Below are 19,847 nucleotides of genomic sequence, written 5' to 3'. Positions count from 1 at the left end.
AACATTGTGCAATCATCAGCAAACATCCCTACTTCTGACCTTGTGATGGAGGGAAGGTCCTTGATGAAGCAGCTGAAAATGCTTAGGCTGAGGACCCTACCCTGACTATTACCTGATGAAAGAGTGTTTCTCCGAAAGCTAGTGTGCTTCCAATTAAACCTGTTGGACTATAACCTTGTGTTGTGTGATTTTTAACTTTGTACACCCCAGTCCAACACCGGCATCTCCAAATCATGATATCTTCCTTTATGTCAGGTATGGCTCTAGCCGCTGGATAGATTCCCCCCCGATACCCAATGATTTCAATTTTGCCAGGGTTCCTTGATGTCACACTTGGCCAAATGCAGCCTTGATGTCAACGGCTGTCACTCTTACCTCCACTCTGGAATTCAGCTCTTCTGTCCATGTATGAACCAAGGCTGTAATGAGGTCAGGAGCTGCGTGGCCCTGGCAGAACCCAAACTGAGTGTTACTGAGCAGGTTATTGCTGAGCAGGTGCTGTTCAATAGCACTATTGATAACACCTTCCATCACTTTACTGATGATCGAGAGTAGACTGATGGGGCAGTAACTGGCTGGTTTAGATTTGTCCTGCTTTTATTTGTAGGATGTAGTTGGACAATTTTCCATATTGTTGGGTAGATGCCAGTGTTGGAACAACTTGGCAAAGGGAGTGGCAAATTCTGGAGCACAAGTCTTCAGTACTATTGACAGAATGTTGTCAGGGCCCGTAGCCTTTGCAGTATCCAGTGTGTACAACTATTTCTTGATGTCACGTGGAATAAATTGAATTGGCTGCAGACTGGTATCTGAAATGCTGGGAATCACTGGAGGAGGCCGATATGAACCATCAACTTGGCACTTCTGGCTGAAGATTGCTGCAAAAACTTCAGCCTGATCTTTTGAACTGATGTGTTAGGTTTTTCCATCATTGAGGATGGCGATATTTGTGGAGTCTCCTCCTCCAATGTCTCCTCCTCTAATTGTTCACTATCATTAATGACTGCATATGGTAGGACTGCAGAGCTTTACCTGATCCATTGGTTGTGGGATCGCTTAGCTCTGTCTATCACTTGCTGCTTATGCTGTTTGGCATTCAAGTAGCCCTGTTTGGTAGCTTCACCAGGTTGACATCCACATCTTCAGGTATGCCTGATGCTGCTCCTAGTATGCCCTCCTGCACTTTCCATTGAACCAGGGTTGATGCTCTGGCTTGATGGTAATGATTGATTGGGGGATATGTCAGGCCGTAAAGTTACAGATTGTGCTGAAGTACAGTTCTGCTGTTGTTGATGGCCCCCATTGCCTGAAGGATGCCTAGTCTTGGGTTGCTAGATCTGTTTGAAGTCTGTCCCATTTCGCACAGTGATAGTGCCACACAACTCGATGGATGTTATTCTCAATGTGAAGGCAGGACTTCCTGTCTACAAGGACTGTGTGGTGGTCACTCTTATTGATACTAAGGTTGAGATCAAGTATGTTTTTCCCTCTTGTTTATTCCTTCACCACCTGCCACAGACCCGTTTTGCAGCTACATCCTTTAGGACCCAACCAGCTCGATCTGTAATCCTTCTGCCGAGCCACTCTAGGTGGTGGACGTTGAAATCGCCCACCCAGAGTAACTTTTGTACCTTTGCCATCCTCAGTGCTTTCTCTAAGTAATGTTCAACATGAAGGAGTACCGATTCATCAGCTAACGGAGGACTGTACGTGGTAATCAGTTTGCCCATGTTTAACCTGAAGCCAAGAGACTTCACGGGGTCCGGAATCAATGTTGAGAACTCCCAGGGCAGCTCTCACCTGACTGTATCCCACTGTGCCACCGTAGTTACAGATTGTGCTGAAGTACAGTTCTGCTGTTGTTGATGGCCCCCATTGCCTGAAGGATGCCTAGTCTTGGGTTGCTAGATCTGTTTGAAGTCTCCAGTCTCCAGTAGGATACTCCAGTATCCTACTGCTGTTGGGACTGCTGTGGTGGGATTCGAATCTATCCCTCAGAACATTATATTACCTGGGTCTCTAGATTAATAATCCAGTGAAAATACTGTTAGGCCATCACCTTCCCACTGTACCTCTATTGATGTTAATCCCAGTCACCCCTTTCCAACCACAGGAGAAAATGAGGACTGCAGATGCTGGAGATCAGAGTTGAGAGTGTGGTGCTGGAAAAGCACAGCAGGTCAGGCAGCATCCGAGGAGCAGGAGAATCGACGTTTTGGGCATAAGCCCTTCATCAGGAATGATGAGCCCCTCATTTTGGATGAAGGGCTTATGCCCGAAAGGTCGATGCTCCTGCTCCTCGGAAGCTGCCTCTCCAACCACAGCCCCATATTACTGTCTGCATCTCAAACTGATTCTATCCAGTTTCATCATACTGTCACTCAGTAACCCCTTTCCCTCATTGCCTTGTGTTACAGACTGTATCTCTAACAATGTTCATCAGTTCCCCAACACTCTCACTCACCCTCTACACCTTAAGTGCCCTGTGTTCGTGACTGTACCTTTGCTTATGCTAACCCAGCTCCATCACATCAGTCAGAAACCCCTCTCCACCTCCACAACAATGTGTTATTGACTGTAAGTGCCCTGTGTTACTGACTGTATGTTTACTGATGTTAATCAAACTGTCACTCAGAAATCCATGTCTCCCCATTGTGCTCAGATACTCTCTGGTGTTAATCCAGCATGGTCGCACTGTCGGTCAATATCTGCACTCCCCCAATGCCCTGTGTTACTATCTGTGTCTCTACTTTGATTAAGCCAGCTTGGCAACACTGTTTCTCAGTATTCTCTCCTCCCCTCAGCGCCCTGTGTTACTGGCTATCATAGGGAGACAGTGAGAACCTTGCTTTGAGGTCGCAGTAGATGCAAAACCAGCCCCCTAACCCCCCCCCCCCCCAAACCCCTCACCTCTATCCAAAGCCCCAAAGTATCATTCCAAGTCTGGCAGAGATTCACATGCATTTTCTCTAACCTGACTTACTGCATCTATTGCTCCTGATGTGATCTCCTGTACATTGGAGAGACCGAGTGCAAATTAGGGATTGGTTCAGGCAACGTCTATGGTCTGTATGTTCCAATCAACCTCACCTTCTGATTGCCATCCATTTCACTCCCCTTCCCCTGATGACATGTCCATCTGGGCCTCCTCCACAGTAAACACAAGGCTACACGGGAACTGGAGGAAGTACACCTCATCTTCCACCTTGGGAACTTACAACCTTATGGCTTAACATTGAATTCACCAGCTTCCAAATCTACCCCCACCCTCTCCCCCACAACTTGATTCCAAGTCCAGACCCTTTCTCTGCCCCACCTCCTTAACCTGACCCGACCCCATCCATCTTCCTTCCCACCTATGCTCTTCACCTTTCTCACCGACCAATCTCAATCGCCTCCTACCTGTATCCACCTATTGCTATTCTGCTCACCTTACCCCCAGCCCCACTCCTCTCCTATTTATTTCTCAGTCCCCTTCCCCCTCTTCCTGTCCTGATGAAAAGGTTCTGACCTGAAATGTCGACTCCCCTGCTTCTCTGATGCTGTTGACCTGCTGGCCACTCTCTATCCACACTGACTTTCATAAGGAATCTTATGCATATTTTTCCTTCTTGGACTTAAAAGTGGAAAATGGATATTGAGCATTGCTTTACATGTAACATACCAGGTGAGTGTTATGACTTGAAGATCAAGTGTAATCTTGTAGGGAAAATTCAGTTACAGTAAACTGTCGAGGCCTACCTCAATATCTGTTACAACCACCAGGAACTAAATTGCAGTAGTTGAGGAGAGATTCATGAGTCGAGAGCGTAGTGCTAGAAAAGCACAGCAGGTCATCCGAGGAACAGGAGAATCAACATTTCGAGCATAGGTCCTTCATCAGGAATGAGGCTTGGGCCTGGGGGGCTGAGAGATAAATGGGAGGGGGTGGGGTTAGGGGGAAGGAAGCTGAGAAAGTGATTGGTGGATGAAGGTGAGGTAGAAGGTGATCGGTCAGAGGGGGGAGTGATGGGCAGGTCTGGGGGCGGTGCCGAGTTGGAGGCTTGGGACCGGGATAATGTGGGGAGAGGAGAAATGAGGAAGCTGTTGAAATCCATGTTGATCCCACGTGGTTGCAGGGTGCCAAGGTGCAACATGGGGCGTTCCTCCTCCAGGCGTCGGGTGGTTAGGGTTTGGCAGTAGAGGAGGCCCAGGACCTTCATATCGTTGACGGAGTAGGGGGTGAGAATTGAAGTGTTCAGCCACAGGTTGGTTGGTGCAGGTGTTCCAGAGATGTTCTCTGAAATGATCCGCAAGAAGGCATCCTGACTCCCCGATGTAAAGGAGATCAGACCAGATGCAACGGATGTAGTAAATGACATTGGTTGAGGTACAGGTAAATTTCTGATGGATATGGAAGAATCCCTTGGGGCCTTGGACGGAGTTGAGGGGTATGGTATGAGTGCAGGTTTTGCACTTGCTGTGGTGGCAGGGAAAGGTGCCAGGTGTGGGGTGTGGGCTGATGCAGGGTGAGAACCTGACAAGGGAATCGCTGAGGGAATGGTCTTTTTGGAACGCTGGTGGGGGTGGAGAGAGAAATATATCTCTGGTGGTGAGGTCTGTTTGGAGGTGGCAGAAGTGGCGGAGGATGATGTATTGTATGTGGAGGTTTAGTGCTGGAAAAGCACAGCAGCTTGGGCTAGTGCTGGATTTGTGAGGCAATTATCTATTAATGGATTTTTAGCAAATCTATTAACGGCACATTTGCCTCGTAAATACATAGGCTCCTATCTTGCCCCACTCCCCTACAGTCCCAAAGAGAGCAGGTTTGATGCTGAGAATTCTTGGCACATCAGTCAGAGTGGAGACCTGGTGACTCCAGTTCATGATTGGCTGCTCACTTGGTCCCTTAGCACCCAATTGTATGCTTGTACCATAACTGCCTTGCCATGCCTTCCCTTTAGTATATTAGCACTTCAGCCAGAATCCCTATTGTATTACATTCTGAAGGAATCAGCCAGGTTATTGAAGATTCCAGTGGCAATCTCCCTAAACTTGGCACCCTCATACAGTCCCCAATTAAATCAGACAATTCAGAGGTTTCCATGAGATTAAGAAAAATACTTCAGAAAGTTTAGCCTATAGAATACCTAGTCTAACACTTGAGTAACTATTCAAGAAAGGCTGTAAGGAAAAGTTAGGGAACTAAAGATCGGTGAGCCTTATGTCAATGGTAGGGAAACTGTTGAAGGGGATTCTGAGGGACAGGATTTACAGAGTCATAGAGAGATGTACAGCACGGAAACAGACTTTTCGGTCCAACTTGTCCATGCTGACCAGATATCCCAACCCAATCTAGTCCCACCTGCCAGCACCTGGCCCATATCCCTCCAAACCCTTTCTCTTCATATACCCATCCAGATGCCTTTTAAATGTTGAAATTGTACCAGCCTCCACCACTTCCTCTGGCAGCTCATTCCATACACGTACCACCCTCTGCATGACAAAGTTGCCCCTTAGGCCCCTTTTTAATTTTTCCCCTCACATCCTAAACCTATGGCCTGTAGTTCTGGGCTCCCCCACCCCAGGGAAAAGACTTTGCCTATTTATCCTATCCATGCCCCTCATAATTTTAAAAACCTCTATAAGGTCACCCCTCAGCCTCCGACGGTCCAGGGAAAACAGCCCCAGCCTTTTCAACCCCTCCCGAAAGTGCAAATCCTCCAACCCTGGCAACATCCTTGTAAATCTTTTCTGAACCCTTTCAAATTTCACATCATCTTTCCGATAGGAAGGAGACAAGAATTGCATGCAATATTCCAACAGTGGCCTAACCAACGTCCCGTACAGCTGCAACATGACCTTCCAACTCCTGTACTCAACACTCTGACCAGTAAAGGAAAGCATACCAAACGCCTTCTTCACTATCCTGTCCATCTGCGACTCCACTTTCAAGAAGCTATGAATCTGCACTCCAAGGTCTTTTTGTTCAGCAACACTCCCTAGGACCTTACCATGAAGCGTACAAGTCCTGCTAAGATTTGCTTTCCCAAAATGCAACACCTTGCATTTATCTAAATTAAACTCCATCTGCCACTTCTCAGCCCATTGGCCAAATACATGTATTTGGAAAGGTAAGGACTGATTAGGGATAGTCAACATGGCTTTGTGTGTGGAAAATTGTGTCTCACTAACTTGATTGAGTTTTTTGAAGAGGTGACAAAGAAGATTGATGAACTCAGAACGGTAGATAGAACATAGAACATAGAACATAGAAGGATACAGCGCAGTACAGGCCCTTCGGCCCTCGATGTTGCGCCGACCGAGTCCTACCTAACCTATACTAGCCCAATAACTTCCAAATGCCTATCCAATGCCCGCTTAAATGAACATAAAGAAGGAGAGTTCACCACTGATACGGGCAGGGCATTCCATGAACTCACAACCCGCTGTGTGAAGAATCTACCCCTAACATCTGTCCTATACCTACCACCCCTTAATTTAAAGCTATGTCCCCTAGTAACACCTGACTCCATTAGCGGTAAAAGGTTCTTAGTATCTACCCTATCTAAACCCCTAATCATCTTATATACTTCTATCAGATCTCCCCTAAACCTTCTCTTCTCCAATGAGAACAGCCCCAAGTGCCTCAGCCTTTCCTCATACGATCTTCCTACCATTCCAGGCAACATCCTGGTAAACCTCCTCTGCACTCGTTCTAAAGCTTCCACATCCTTCCTATAGTATGGCGACCAAAACTGCACACAATACTCCAGATGAGGCCTCACCAGAGTCTTATACAACTGCAACATGACCTCAGGACTCCGGAACTCAATTCCTCTGCCAATAAAGCCCAGTACACCATATGCCTTCCTCACAGCACTATTTACCTGGGTGGCAACTTTCAGAGATCTGTGTACATAGACACCAAGATCCCTCTGCTCATCCACACTACCAAGTAGCCTACCATTAGCCCAGTAATCCATCATCTTGTTATTCCTACCAAAGTGAACGACTTCGCACTTAGCTACATTGAATTCCATTTGCCACATTTCCGCCCAGCTCTGCAACTTATCTATATCCCGCTGTAACCTACCACTTCCTTCCTCACTATCCACAACTCCACCGATATAGATATTATCTATATGGACTTCAGCAAGGTATTCGACAAGGTTCCACATGGTAGACTGCTTAATAAGGTTAGATCACATGGGATCCAGGGGGAGTAAACCAATTGGATGCAAAATTAGCTTGAAGGTTGGGGACAGAGTGTGGGGATAGAAGGTTGGTTTTTAAACTAGCGGCCTGTGACCAGCAGTGTGCCACAAGGACGGTGCCTGGTTCATTGCTTTTTGTTATTTACATAAAGCATTTGGATGTGAATATGGGAGGTACAGTTAGTAAGTTTGCAAATGACACTAAAATAGGTGGACAGTGAAGACGTTTATCTGAGAATACAATAGGACATTGATCAGATGAGCCAATGGGTTGAGGAGTGGCAGATGGAGTTTAATTTAGATAAATGTGAGGTGCTGCATTTTGGTATGGCAAACCAGGGCAGGACTTAAACAGTTAATGGTAGGGTTGTGGGGAGTTTTCCCAATAGAAAGAGACCAAGGGGTACGGATGCATTGTTCCTTGAAAGTAGACAGGTTGGTAAAGAAAGCATTTGGCACACACTTGCCTTAATTGGTCAGAACCAATGAGTATAGGAGTTGGGATGTCATGTTGCGGCTGTACAGGACAGTGGTGAGGCCACTTTTAGAATGCTATGTCCAATTGTGGTCCGGTCTTCAACAGGAAGGATGTTGTTAAACTTGAGAGGGTGCAGTAAAGATTTACAAGGATTTTGGAGAGACTGGAGGTTTTGAGTTATAGAGAGGCTGAATAGACTGGGGCCTTTGTCGCTGAGGCATGACCTCATAGAGATTTATAAAATCATAAGTGGCGTGGATAGGATGAATAGACAAAGTCTTTTACCTGGGGTGGGGGAATTCAGAACTAGAGTGCATAGGTTTAAGGTGAGAGAGGTGTAATCATTGTAATGAGGTCAGCCAGATGGACCTCACAGAATATGAGTGTCTTGATTGGGCTGTTAAGCTGATCCAATCAGGGAGAGCTGGCTGACAGACATAAACATTGTATTGTGGGTATTGAGTGAAGCTACTTCCTTCTCACTTTTCCAGAATTCAGATGAAGAAGAGATACCTTTCAAGGCCATTAAATCCAAAGAGATAATAGTGTATCACAATGACTTGCAGAAGAAAAAAATATACAAACAGCAGTAGCAGAGGTTCTGCTCACTCTGAGAGTTGGCTCTGAGATGAGCTTTCCAGTGTCAAGTACTAGTACATGTAAGTAAAGGGTGACTTGGTGATGGGATACTGGCATCTGCACAATTATTTTACCATGTTATTGCCATCTCTTTAAACTAAGCATTCATTATTTCTGAAGGGTGACTGGACCTAAAATTAACTCTGCTTTCTCTCTCCACAAGTTCTGCCAGACCAGTTGAGTTTTCCCAGAAACTACTGTTTTGATTCAATATTTATTCTTGCATTTTTTTCCCATGTAATGACTAGTGTTCGGGGACTGCAGCCCACTCCTACTATTGACTTAATTTCCTTTTTATTCCTCATCTCCATCAAGCTGATTCTACACCCCGATCTCTGGAATCAAAGTGATCTCTAATTATTGCATAAATCCTATCCCTTGGTCATAGTTTGTAGGAAAAGGAGAAAGAAGTATAAACGGAAGTGTCAAAGGTTCTGCTCACTGAGAGCTGGCTCTGAGCTAGCCTTTCCAGTATGAAGGGGGTCTTGGTGATGGGATACTGGCCTCTGTGGAATTATTTCAGTGGCAACGAAAGAAAAAAAATGCTCCTGAAGAAATTGGCTCGCAGCAGTTGTATTTGAGTTTGCATAAGCATTTCTGGCATTGTGCCATTATATGCGAAGCTCAACTCATTCAATCCTGCCTCAAAGACTGAGCCCAGTATGTGGAAAAAGTATGTTTTATTTTTCCATGCAAATGACATTGAGGCAGATAAAAAGCAACGAGAAATTCTCCTGACAGCTTGCAGACCCACAGCTTTTTCAGTTATTAGGAGCCTAACATTTCCCAAGGCACCAGACACTAAAACCTTTCAAGAGTTGATGGAATTAGTTAAGAAATATTATGACCCCAAGTCTCCTCTAATTCTGAGACACAGTCAGTTTTACTTGGCAGTTTGAGAACTAGGGGAATTCATGTTGGGATTTTTAATGAGGTTAAAATGACTGGAAGAGGCATATGACTTTGGTTTAACCCATAAAGAGATGCTGCGAGACCATTTGGTATGTGGGATTAATGATGTAACCATGCAAAACTGCCTACTAGCTGAAGCCCAGCTTGACTTCAAGCAGGCACTACAACTGGCTTATCTTTGGAAAAACCCCAAAACAAAGCCAAGCCTCAGCCAAACAGTTAAAATTTTCTTCATGTTTTTGGGTGGCAAGCCATTCTTGTTGTTGCTGGCATGTCAACTCAAGACAGCTAAAGATTCCTTCCATGCCTGAATTGAGTAAGACAACTCATAGACTGATATCCAGGAAAGTGTACATCCCAGAAAGCCCACCTACATCTGGAACAGTTAAGTTGCTCAGCAACATCCAAATCAGAATCAATCAAAATAAATGGCTGATTAAATGGTCAGTCAGTTCCCATGGAGGTTGATACGGGTGCAGTGATTGCTAAAACAGTCTTCAACAAAATTCCCTCTGTGCTCCAAACCTTAAATTTGTCTCAGACCTCACTGGACTGTGAACCTTTCCAGGGTAAGGCTAACACTTCAGCACTTATGAGAAACAGCTGGTTCAGTTTTCACTGATTGTAGTAAAAGACTCAGACCCAAGCCTGAAGGGGCAAAACTGGTTGAGAAAGATTCACCTTGATTGGCTCAACATTTTTTGATAACAAAATGGCTGAGTGAAATCCTAACTAAATACCAGGATTTTTTTCAGGAAGGTCGAGGGACTATCAGGGGAGAAAGTGAGAACTGCAGATGCTGGAGTGTCAGAGTTTAAAAAGTATAGTGCTGGAAAAGCACAGCTGATCAGGCAGCATCCGAACAGCAGGAGAATTGATGCTTTGGGCATAAGCTCTTCATCAGGAATGTAGGGGGAGGGCTGCTGCTGAGAAATAAATAGAGGGTTGGGGGTGGAGCTGGGGGCAAGGTAGCTGGGAAGGCAATAGATGGATGCGGGGGGTGGGGGGATGATCGTGATAGGTCAGTGAGGAAGGTGGAGCGGTGGGAAGGAAGATGGACAGGTCAAGAGGGTGTACCAAGTTGGAGCATTGGATCTAGGATGAGGTGTGGGCAGGGGAGATTTAGAAACTGGTGAACTGGTGGAGCGTTTCAGAGAATGTCTCTGGGATACACACACCAAACAACCCCACTGCCCTGTGGCTGACCACTTCAACTCCCCCTTCTACTTCCTCAAGGATATGCACATCCTGGGCCTCCTCCACCACCAGATCAAAGTCACTGCCAACTGCAGGAAGAACACATTATCTTCCATGTCAGGGCATACAACCATTAGGCATCAACACTGACTTCACTGTTTCCTTATCTCCCCCTCCCCGACCTCATCCAGATCCAACTCCTCTACATTCCTGATGAAGGGCTTATACTTGAAATGTTGACTCTCCTGCTCTTTGGATGTTGCCTGACCAGCTGTGCTTTTCCAACATCACACTTTTTGACTCAGACTACCAGAGGAGCCAAGACCACTTTGCATCTTGACCAGGAAGCAATTCCACGATTCTGCAGTGCCACTTGCCTTATTTGCAAAAGTAGAAGCAGAAATCAGGCTGGAAAGTGAAGGAAGTATCAAACCAGTCCAATTTCCGGGATAGGCAATACAGTGATTGTGAAGCTCAATGAGTCAGTTTGCCTTTGTGGGGATAGTAAACCACTCCATTGTAGGATAAAGTGAGGATGATTGAAGGTACCCCAGCTCTCATGTCTGTATCGGAGCTCAGGTATTCCCTTGGATTGGTGAACTATTACGGACAGTTCATATGTCAGCTGGCCTCCCTCCTGGCACCCTTGCACCTGCTATTGGAAAAGGGGCAGACTTGGAAATGGTCTCATAGCCAAGATGTAGCCTTGAGGGAAGTGAAGAAACAGTGGTCACTGTCCAAGGTGTTGGCACACTGTGATCCCAAGGGAGATCTGGTGCTGACATGCAATGCCCCCTTGGAGTATCAGGGTACTGTGGCTTACAGAGAGTCAAATAGAAAGGAATGCCCAATAGTATACACTTCCTGGACTTTGGCACAAATATGCCCAATAGAGAAAGGAGGTTTGATAGTCAACTTTGTGTGAGACAGTTCCACCAACACCTTTACAGATTTAAATTTCTATTAGTAACCCCTGCTAGGAATACTCACAGAACACAAATCTATGGCATCTAAAGCACCAAGTCAAATTCAGCAGTATGCTCTCGTTTTAAGTGCATACAGTTACAAGTTGGAATACTGTCCAGGAGGCCATTAGCAAATGTGGATGCCTTGAGTCTCCCATTGGCAAACACACCATCAGTGTTCACCACTGGAAGAGCCCATTCTGGTTTTAAACTTTCTGGACACCCTTTCACCGCTGATGATAACTGACTGTGAATGCTCCAGTCCTGACAAAACTAAAACAGATGGCGATGATGGGTAACAAAAGGGTTAATCATAACCAGAACAGGAACCTTTCTGGACCCAACAAGACCAGATCACTGCAGAAGACAGCATTTTACTATGGGGAGCAAGAGTGACCGTCCCAAGCAAAAGGGTCAGATACTGGCTGAACCCCAACCAGGGTCATCCAGGCGTTCAAAAATCAAGATGTTGGCAAGAAGCCATATCTGGTGGAACAGGACTAGATGCAGACATAACTGGGGCAGTGCCCAGAATGACAATATTTACCACCAGCAATTGGGAATAGCCAGGTAAACCCTGGACTCAGTTACACATCAACTGTGCTGGCCCTGTCATGAGCTCAATGTTCTTACTCATTGTCAGCGCCCACTCAAAGTGCATAGAGTTCATTCGTCAAACACGGGGATGACAACAGAAAAGCTGTGAGCATCTTTTACAAGACATGAGCTTCCAGAAACATTGGTCGCAGGTCATCATTTACCAGCAGGGAATTCAAGTATTTCCTAAAGTTGAATGATATTCAGGCATATAAGGGCAGCTCCATACCATCCATCATCCAATGGCCTGGCAGAAAGACCAGTCCAAACTTTGAAGACAGGCTTAAAGAAACAACCTACAGCTTTACTCTATACCAAACTGTCCCAGTTCCCTTTGATTACTGGACCACCCCTCATATAATTACAGGGACAGCTCCAGAAGAGTGTTAATGGGGAGAAGACTCTGCACCAGGTTAAATCTGGACTGGGGGGGGGGGAGGGTGAAACATCATCAGGAACACCAAATGCAAGACACAAGACTCCTCCAAGTGAGAGACACAGTTTATTTCAGGGGATGAAACCATGGAAATAGCCCTGTATGCATAGGAGGCATGACTGATGCTAGGTCAGGTCCCTTACAAGGTTTGGGCAGGTGAGACGGTCCGGATCAAGCACATAGACCACATGAAAGCTGCAAACCCACAGACAGGTCAAGAGCAAAATGTAATCTCCACCTCAGAACAGCCCAGGAATGCTGTTGGAGTCCATGGGTTCTCTCATTCGGTCTAGTGTTGAAGAAACCTCAGAATTTGAGATGGAGACAGCGTATGTCGCACCTTGATACCTTTACTGCCTGAAGAAGACAATATATTTATTCCAAGACACTTCAGGTGCAAGAGGCCTGATACACACCGTCCACTTCTGAGGCTCAGACAGAGGAACCAGGCCTGGTGTGAAAATGCTCCAGGACAGGCTACAAGAAAACAAACAGGCCCACGTATCCAGCCTTTGAGGGTCTTAAAAGCAGGGAGCTTTTTCATGCAGAGGGTGGTGTATGAATGGAATGAGGTGAGAGATAGGAAGTGTTGGAGATGGGTACAATTACAACATTTCAAATGCATCTGGAGTGGTATATGAAAAGTAAAGGTTTAGAGGAATATGGGCCAAATGCTGGCAAGGGGTCTAAGTCAGATGGGATGTCTGCACAAGTTGGACCGAAGGGACTGTTTCCATGCTGTATGACTCCATAATTCTATAACTGACCTCTAACTTATTTCACATATTGCCTAACTGCGTCATTCAGTTTCTGATTTAACACTCCCTCTCACTCATGATGGTATTCCACACCCTTCCCTGCTTCAGGCCCTCTCCTGCCTTCTGCTGCCCTCTTTCCCTCCGCTCTAGATTCACTGTCTCCATTACCCAACTCCAGATCTGAAAACATTCCTACTCTGGATCTGACCCTCTTTCTCACACTCAGTTTCTGCCCTTCACATGCTTCAGACCCAATTTGCCCCTTCTCTTGCTCTGTGCCTGATCTGCCTTCATTCTCTACCCTTCAGGAAAACCCACCCCAGATCCAACCAACAATGCCATCCCCTCAACGGATTTGACAACTACCCTTACCCGCCTTCTACATAAACTGATTTCTGCCATCTCCTGGCATCCTGCTCTGGATTCCTCCTACAGTCCAAAGATGTGTAGGTTAGATGGACTGGCTATGCTAAATTGTCCACATTGTCCAGGGATGTGCAGGTTAGGTGGATTAGCCATGGGGAATTGCAGGGTTACAGGGAGAGATTTGGGGGCGCGGGTTTGGGTGGGATGCTCTTTGGAGGGTTAGTGTGGACTCGACGAGTTGAATGGCCTGCTTCCCTACTGTAGGGGGTCAATCATTCTAAAGATTTAAATCGAAGTCTCCAGAATATTACCTGAGTTTTGAATTAATAGTCTAATGCCAGTACCATTAAGCTATCACCTCCCCATGTCATTTCCATGTGATTTGCAAACTGAACATTAACCTCTCAATGATGGTGACGTGAGCATCAATGACTTTAAAAAGGGGCTAAGTCTGGCTCAAGATAACCCACAATTTGGGCTGTGGGAGGAGGGAAACCTTCTTCATCATCTGTTGCGTTGGTGTACTGATGCTGTTCTCTCAATGTAAGGTTACAACGAACAAGAACAGTATTGCACAGGAATGGACCCCAAGACTACATGATGCCTTTCTGAACTGAAAACATACTGCCTCAACAGAATCCATATCCCTTTTTTCCCTGCCGATACATATTTCTGTCAAGGTGCCTCTTAAAATTTGCCTGCTTCACCACCTCCTCTGGCATCACATTTTAGGTACTTACTTGCACATTCTCCCCGTGTCTGCGTGGGTTTCCTCCGGGTGCTCCGGTTTCCTCCCACAGTCCAAAGATGTGCAGGTCAGATGAATTGGCCATGCTAAATTGCCCATAGATTACTTACAGTGTGGAAACAGGCCCTTCAGCCCAACAAGTCCACACTGACCCACCACCCACCCATACATTTACCCCTTCACCTAACACTACGGGCAATTTAGCATGGCCAATTCACCTGACCTGCACATCTTTGGACTGTGGGAGGAAACTGGAGCACCCAGAGGAAACCCACGCAGACACGGGGAGAATGTGCAAACTCCACACAGTCAGTCGCCTGAGGGGGGAATTGAACCCAGGTCTCTGGCGCTGTGAGGCAGCAATGCTAACCACCTGATGAAGGAGCACCGCTTCGAAAGCTAGTTGCTTCCAATTAAACCTGTTGGACTATAACCTGGTGTTGTGCGATTTTTTAACTCGGAGTAAGGATTGGCTGTCTAACAGAAGGCAGAGAGTTGGGATAAAAGGTTCTTTTTCGGAATGGCAGCCAGTGACAAGCGGTGTCCAGTGACAGGGTTCAGTGTTGGGGCCGCAGCTGTTCACATTAAATATTAATGATTTGGATGAGGGGACTGGGGGCATTCTGGCGAAGCTTGCCGTGATACGAAGTTCGGTGGACAGTCAGGTAGTACTGAGGAAGTGGGGAGGCTACAGAAGGATCTAGACAGTTTGGGAGAGTGGTCCAGGAAATGGCTGATGGAATTCAATGTGAGCAAATGCGAGGTCTTCCAATTCTTTTGGAAAAAAGAATAAAAGCATAGACTACTTTCTAAACAGTGAGAAAATTCGTAAAGCCAAAGTACAAAGGGATCTGGGAGTGCTAGTCAAGGATTCTCTAAAGGTAAACATGCAGGTTGAGTCTGTGATTAAGAAAGCGAATGCAATGTTGTCATTTATCTCGAGAGGGTTGGAATATAAAAGCACCGTTGTGCTACTGAGACTTTATAAAGCTCTGCTTAGGCCCCCAGTTTTGGTCCCCACACCTCTGGAAGGACATACTGGCACACGGATGATCCCTGGAATGGTAGGTCTAACATATGAGGAATGGCTGAGGATCCTGGGATTGTATTCATTGGAGTTTAGAAGATTAAGGGGAGACTTAATAGAAACTTACAAGATAATACATGGCTTGAAAGGGTGGACGCTAGGAAATTGTTTCCATTAGGCGAGGATACTAGGACCCGTGGACACAGCCTTAGAATTAGAGGGGGTCAATTCAGAACAGAAATGAGGAGACATTTCTTCAGCCAGAGAGTGGTGGGCCTGTGGAATTCATTGCCGCAGAGTGCAGTGGAGGCCGGGACGCTAAATGTCTTCAAGGCAGAGATTGATAGATTCTTGATGTCACGAGGAATTAAGGGCTATGGGGAGAATGCTGGTAAGTGAAGTTGAAATGCCCATCAGCCATGATTGAATGGCGGAGTGGACTCGATGGGCCGAATGGCCTTACTTCCACTCCTATGTCTTATGGTCTTGTGTGTGCACAGGAGGACCAGAGATGTTCATCCCTCCTCCATTTCCTGGGAAAAGTGAGGCACATAGTTGGCCTTGGTTCTGTATGTCTCAGGATACTTTAAAAAAACTGTCAGATTTCAGAACTGGGCCTGAGGACTGAAGGAGTTGGGGGAGGGGGAGTGGGTGGAGCGGGAAGGTGGAAGAATATCCCCTAATTCCAATGATGTTAACCAGCTCCCTCACACTGTCACTCTGTAACCGCTCTCCAACCAAAGCCCTGTGTGACTGTCTGTATCTCTACTGATGTTAATCTAGATCCCTCACACTGTCATTCAGTAACCCCTAGTGCCCTGTGTTAAGGAATGTATCTTTAGTGGTGTTTATCGAGCTCCCTCACACTTGGTTGAGCTTAATCATTCTATTCTGTGTTTAGTGTAAACACAGTTGCAAATCTTCATGCAGTGGCCAGTTATCATGGAAGAAGAGTTACCTCAAATTTGATGGATCCGTTATGTGCACTGTCAAAAGCATTGAAGAGGTAATGAGCATACATGCTGGCATCTGGAAGAAAAGACAGATGTAATAAGAAATCATTCACCGGAGCCTAGAACTGGTCACAATTATGGATAGTCATCTCTGTAACTGCTTTCTGCAATAATTCATTCAAATCTTTGACTGCTGTCTTTAGTAATTCCATATTTCTTTTACTGCTCTCTGTAATAATTGATTACATTCTGTTAGTCTCTTACAATTCATCACAGCCTGAAGCTGCACTTCATAATAAATCACTGCAGTTTGAAGATGTTTTCTGTTATACCCTGTTCATGTACTCTAACATCTACTCTGTTCTAATTCACTGCAGTCTGTAACTGCACTCTGTAATAATAATTACGGTTTGTAACTGCACTCTGTAATAATTCCTTACAGTGTGTTTTTCTGTATTCTAAAACAATATATTGCACGCTGTAACTGGTCTCTGTTATAATAAATTAAAGTCTGTAACTGCTCTATTATAATACACTGCATCTGTAACAGCATTTTATATTAATCTCTCAGACTGTAATTGCTATCTATAATAATTTATTACACTCTGTAACTAATCCCTGCAATAATAAATTACAGTCTGTAACTTTAGTCTCTAGCTGCTCTCTACAATAATTATCTACTGTCTCCAACTGCTCTCTATTGTAATTCAGTTACAGTTTGTATCTATTCACTGTAAAAATTAATTATTAGCCATTACTATACGATTGTTTAATTTATGAGAATGTGCCCTTGGGATCTTTTTGGTTTAGATTCCCTTTGCAGTAATGTTGGAGGCTTCTTTCCTGGATCTGTCTCAGGGCCCTCCTAGCTGAGCTATCTGATATGCGTGGTGGGCAGTTGTTCTGCTTTAACTCCATGGTTTAACAGGCAGCCTGCGTCTGCTGTTGTAATTCAGATTGAAGGCTGGTGCTTGGGGTTGTGTGCGGAACAAGACTTGACCAGTCAGAGCAGAGGATGCCACCTGAGAGTGAAGTGGGAAAGTTCAGTAGAAAATATAACCTCAGATTCGTGGACTCGCATTACAGCCAAAATATCAACAATACCATTTTAAATTCACCATGAACCTTCACTGTTTCAATTGTAGGAGAGATGGTATGTGTGGTGAGTAACCAATCTGCTTCCATGATTTAGTCAATCATCGAAACATGATAATGAGCCAGCACAGCTCTGGTTTTCACTCTATTCCAACGGAGGTTCTGGCCAAGTGGGTTTTGGGAATCCCATCAACTGAAGGGTGCATAGAACAGGTACCTGGATTCACATTACTGCTTGGGGGTCAGCTGGAGCAGTAATGCCACATCTAACACTCTGGTCCTATAAAATAATCTGTTTCTGCTCTGGGATCAGACACAAATCAACATCTACTCTGACAATCTGATTCCTTGCAAACACGTCCTGTTCCATCAACCCTCTGCCCAACTATCAGATAGGAAGCAGCAACCTTCTACTTTCTTTTTACCAATCTCTTGCGCCCCATATCATCTAATTCCTGATTGCGAGGGTTACCTACCTTTTGTGACTCTCAGTTGAGCTGGCTGTGAAGCTCAACACTCTCCATTCACTCCCCTCCAGTAAGCATTAGGTATTCAGGAAGGACAGGGTGTGGTTGAAGAAGTTAGCAATGATTCTTCAAATGTAACTTTGATGGATTGCTTTCAGGAAAAGAATATTTTGGAAAACACTATCTGAGGAAGATGACAGATGATGTTTAGCCTTTGCAGATAGATTGGGAAGGTAACCTTGGAGCCTATATTTCATAATGCTCTCTATCACCAGAGAAACACCACCTTCTGCCTGGGTCTGTTCAGAGCAGTATGAAGGCAATTACTCGGTATTTCCATTATACTTGCTTCAGGACTGACAGATGATAAACTAAGTGAGCTTGGGTTTTCATTCTTCAAACAACTCCCATTACCTTAAGCTGCTCATTTCATGGATTCAGGACCTTATGAAACAACAATTGGAGTTTCCTTGTTTATTGGAATGTTTTGATGGAACTATCACTCACCTCCCTGTGGAAAGAACTGTGAATAGATTTGCTTAAAGGTCTCCTCATTGACAACTCCACTGGGACATTCCTGTGGAAAAAAGAACAAACAACAAATGAAATGAAGCTTGGAGATGCAGAATTTGAGGACCAATGTCCAATGACTTGATGGAAAATTACATTGAGCTTTGGTGAATGAGACCTTGAGAACACAGACCAAACGATTCTGAGGTAGCTTGTTCATCTGGTTACAGAGAAGATGCTCTCCCTCCTGAAGATATCTAGAACCAAGGGACATAACCAACAAGGTACCCATTTGGAGAGAGGGAGGAGGATGAAATTATTCTCCCAGTTTTGGAAGTTGCTCAAGAGCAGTGTAGACTGATTCATTGAATCTATTCAAAAGGCTGAATATTTAAGGCTTGCTCCAGTGAGTTAATTATAAACGATTTTTACTGAACAAATCCATGGTGACTCTTCTGAATCCATCCTGCAAAGACCACATTATTACAATTTATTTTACTTTTGGACTGTCAGCTTAAACAAGAATTGGAGCATGTTGAGAGTTGAAGACCACGTTGTCCTGTCCTACAATTCTGAGTGTGGAGACAGGCCATTCAGCCCAACAAGTCCACACTGACTCTCCGAAGAGTAATCCACCCAGACCCATCTCCCTACCCTTTTACTCCTGACTAATACACCTAACCTATACACCCCTGAACACTATGGGCAATTTGGCAGGGCCAATTCACCTAACCTGCGCATCTTTTGGACTGTCGGAAAAAAAAACTGGAGCACCCAGAGGAAACCCACACAGACAGTCGCCCGAGGCTGGAATTGAACCTGGTTTCCTGGCATTATGGGGTCGTATGCTAACCATTGAGCCGTCGTGCTGTCCTGGAACAGTGAGAGCAAAAAACAGGTAGTCCAGAACTGAAAGGCTCTGAACGTGGGAACAATTGCTCAACAACAACGTTTTCATTGGCTTCTGACTAGATGACCATGGTTTGCGTGCAGTCAGTGGTCCAGCTCTAGCACGCAAAGAGAAAGTATGAAGAATCTCTTGCTCTCTCCTGTGTGGAGATACTAGAAACAGATAACCTCTAACAGATAGCTGGCTGCCATTCACTTTCCTCTGAAAGCTGCCTGTTGAAGGGTGAATAAAAACATCTTCAGAGATGTTGAAGGACAAATTCTCAACCAGTGAATAATTGCCTGAACATCAAGTTGGTGGCAGAAGGGCATCACAGCGACATCAGGTGAGGTGGGCCCCACAGTGAGAGATGCAACTCTCATGTTGGTGGGTCTAGCACATGCAACAGTGAGGCAATGGAGGAGGAGAATCGGCCCAGCGGTGAGAGATGGCGCCTGAAGAGTGTCGACTTCAGCGTTGGTTGGGTCCAGTATAGATGGCGGAGAAATGATGGAGGAAGGTTTGTGGCATAGTTATCATTAATGATGAGCTGCATCAGGTCTTTCTTAGTGGGCGGCACGGTGGCACAGTGGTTAGCACTGCTGCCTCACAGC

At 45.4% G+C, this 19,847-nt stretch overlaps 1 protein-coding gene across 1 annotated transcript in view; it reads right to left on the bottom strand.

Moving 5' to 3' along the window:
* Positions 1–19,847, bottom strand: part of LOC132823547 (Kv channel-interacting protein 1-like) — an 89,054-nt gene that overhangs the window by 27,960 nt on the left and 41,247 nt on the right. Inside the window, exons 3-4 of the mRNA XM_060837490.1 lie at positions 18,342–18,411; positions 16,278–16,348 (exon numbers count right to left, since the gene is read on the bottom strand). Of these exons, the coding sequence (XP_060693473.1) occupies positions 16,278–16,348; positions 18,342–18,411 (141 nt within the window). The remainder of the gene's footprint in view (positions 1–16,277; positions 16,349–18,341; positions 18,412–19,847) is intronic.

The sequence above is a fragment of the Hemiscyllium ocellatum genome, chromosome 16 (assembly GCF_020745735.1).
Source record: "Hemiscyllium ocellatum isolate sHemOce1 chromosome 16, sHemOce1.pat.X.cur, whole genome shotgun sequence".
Lineage (NCBI taxonomy): Eukaryota > Metazoa > Chordata > Chondrichthyes > Orectolobiformes > Hemiscylliidae > Hemiscyllium > Hemiscyllium ocellatum.
Note: the sequence above shows the minus strand (reverse complement) of the source record. Positions and strands in the feature narration are given on the sequence as shown.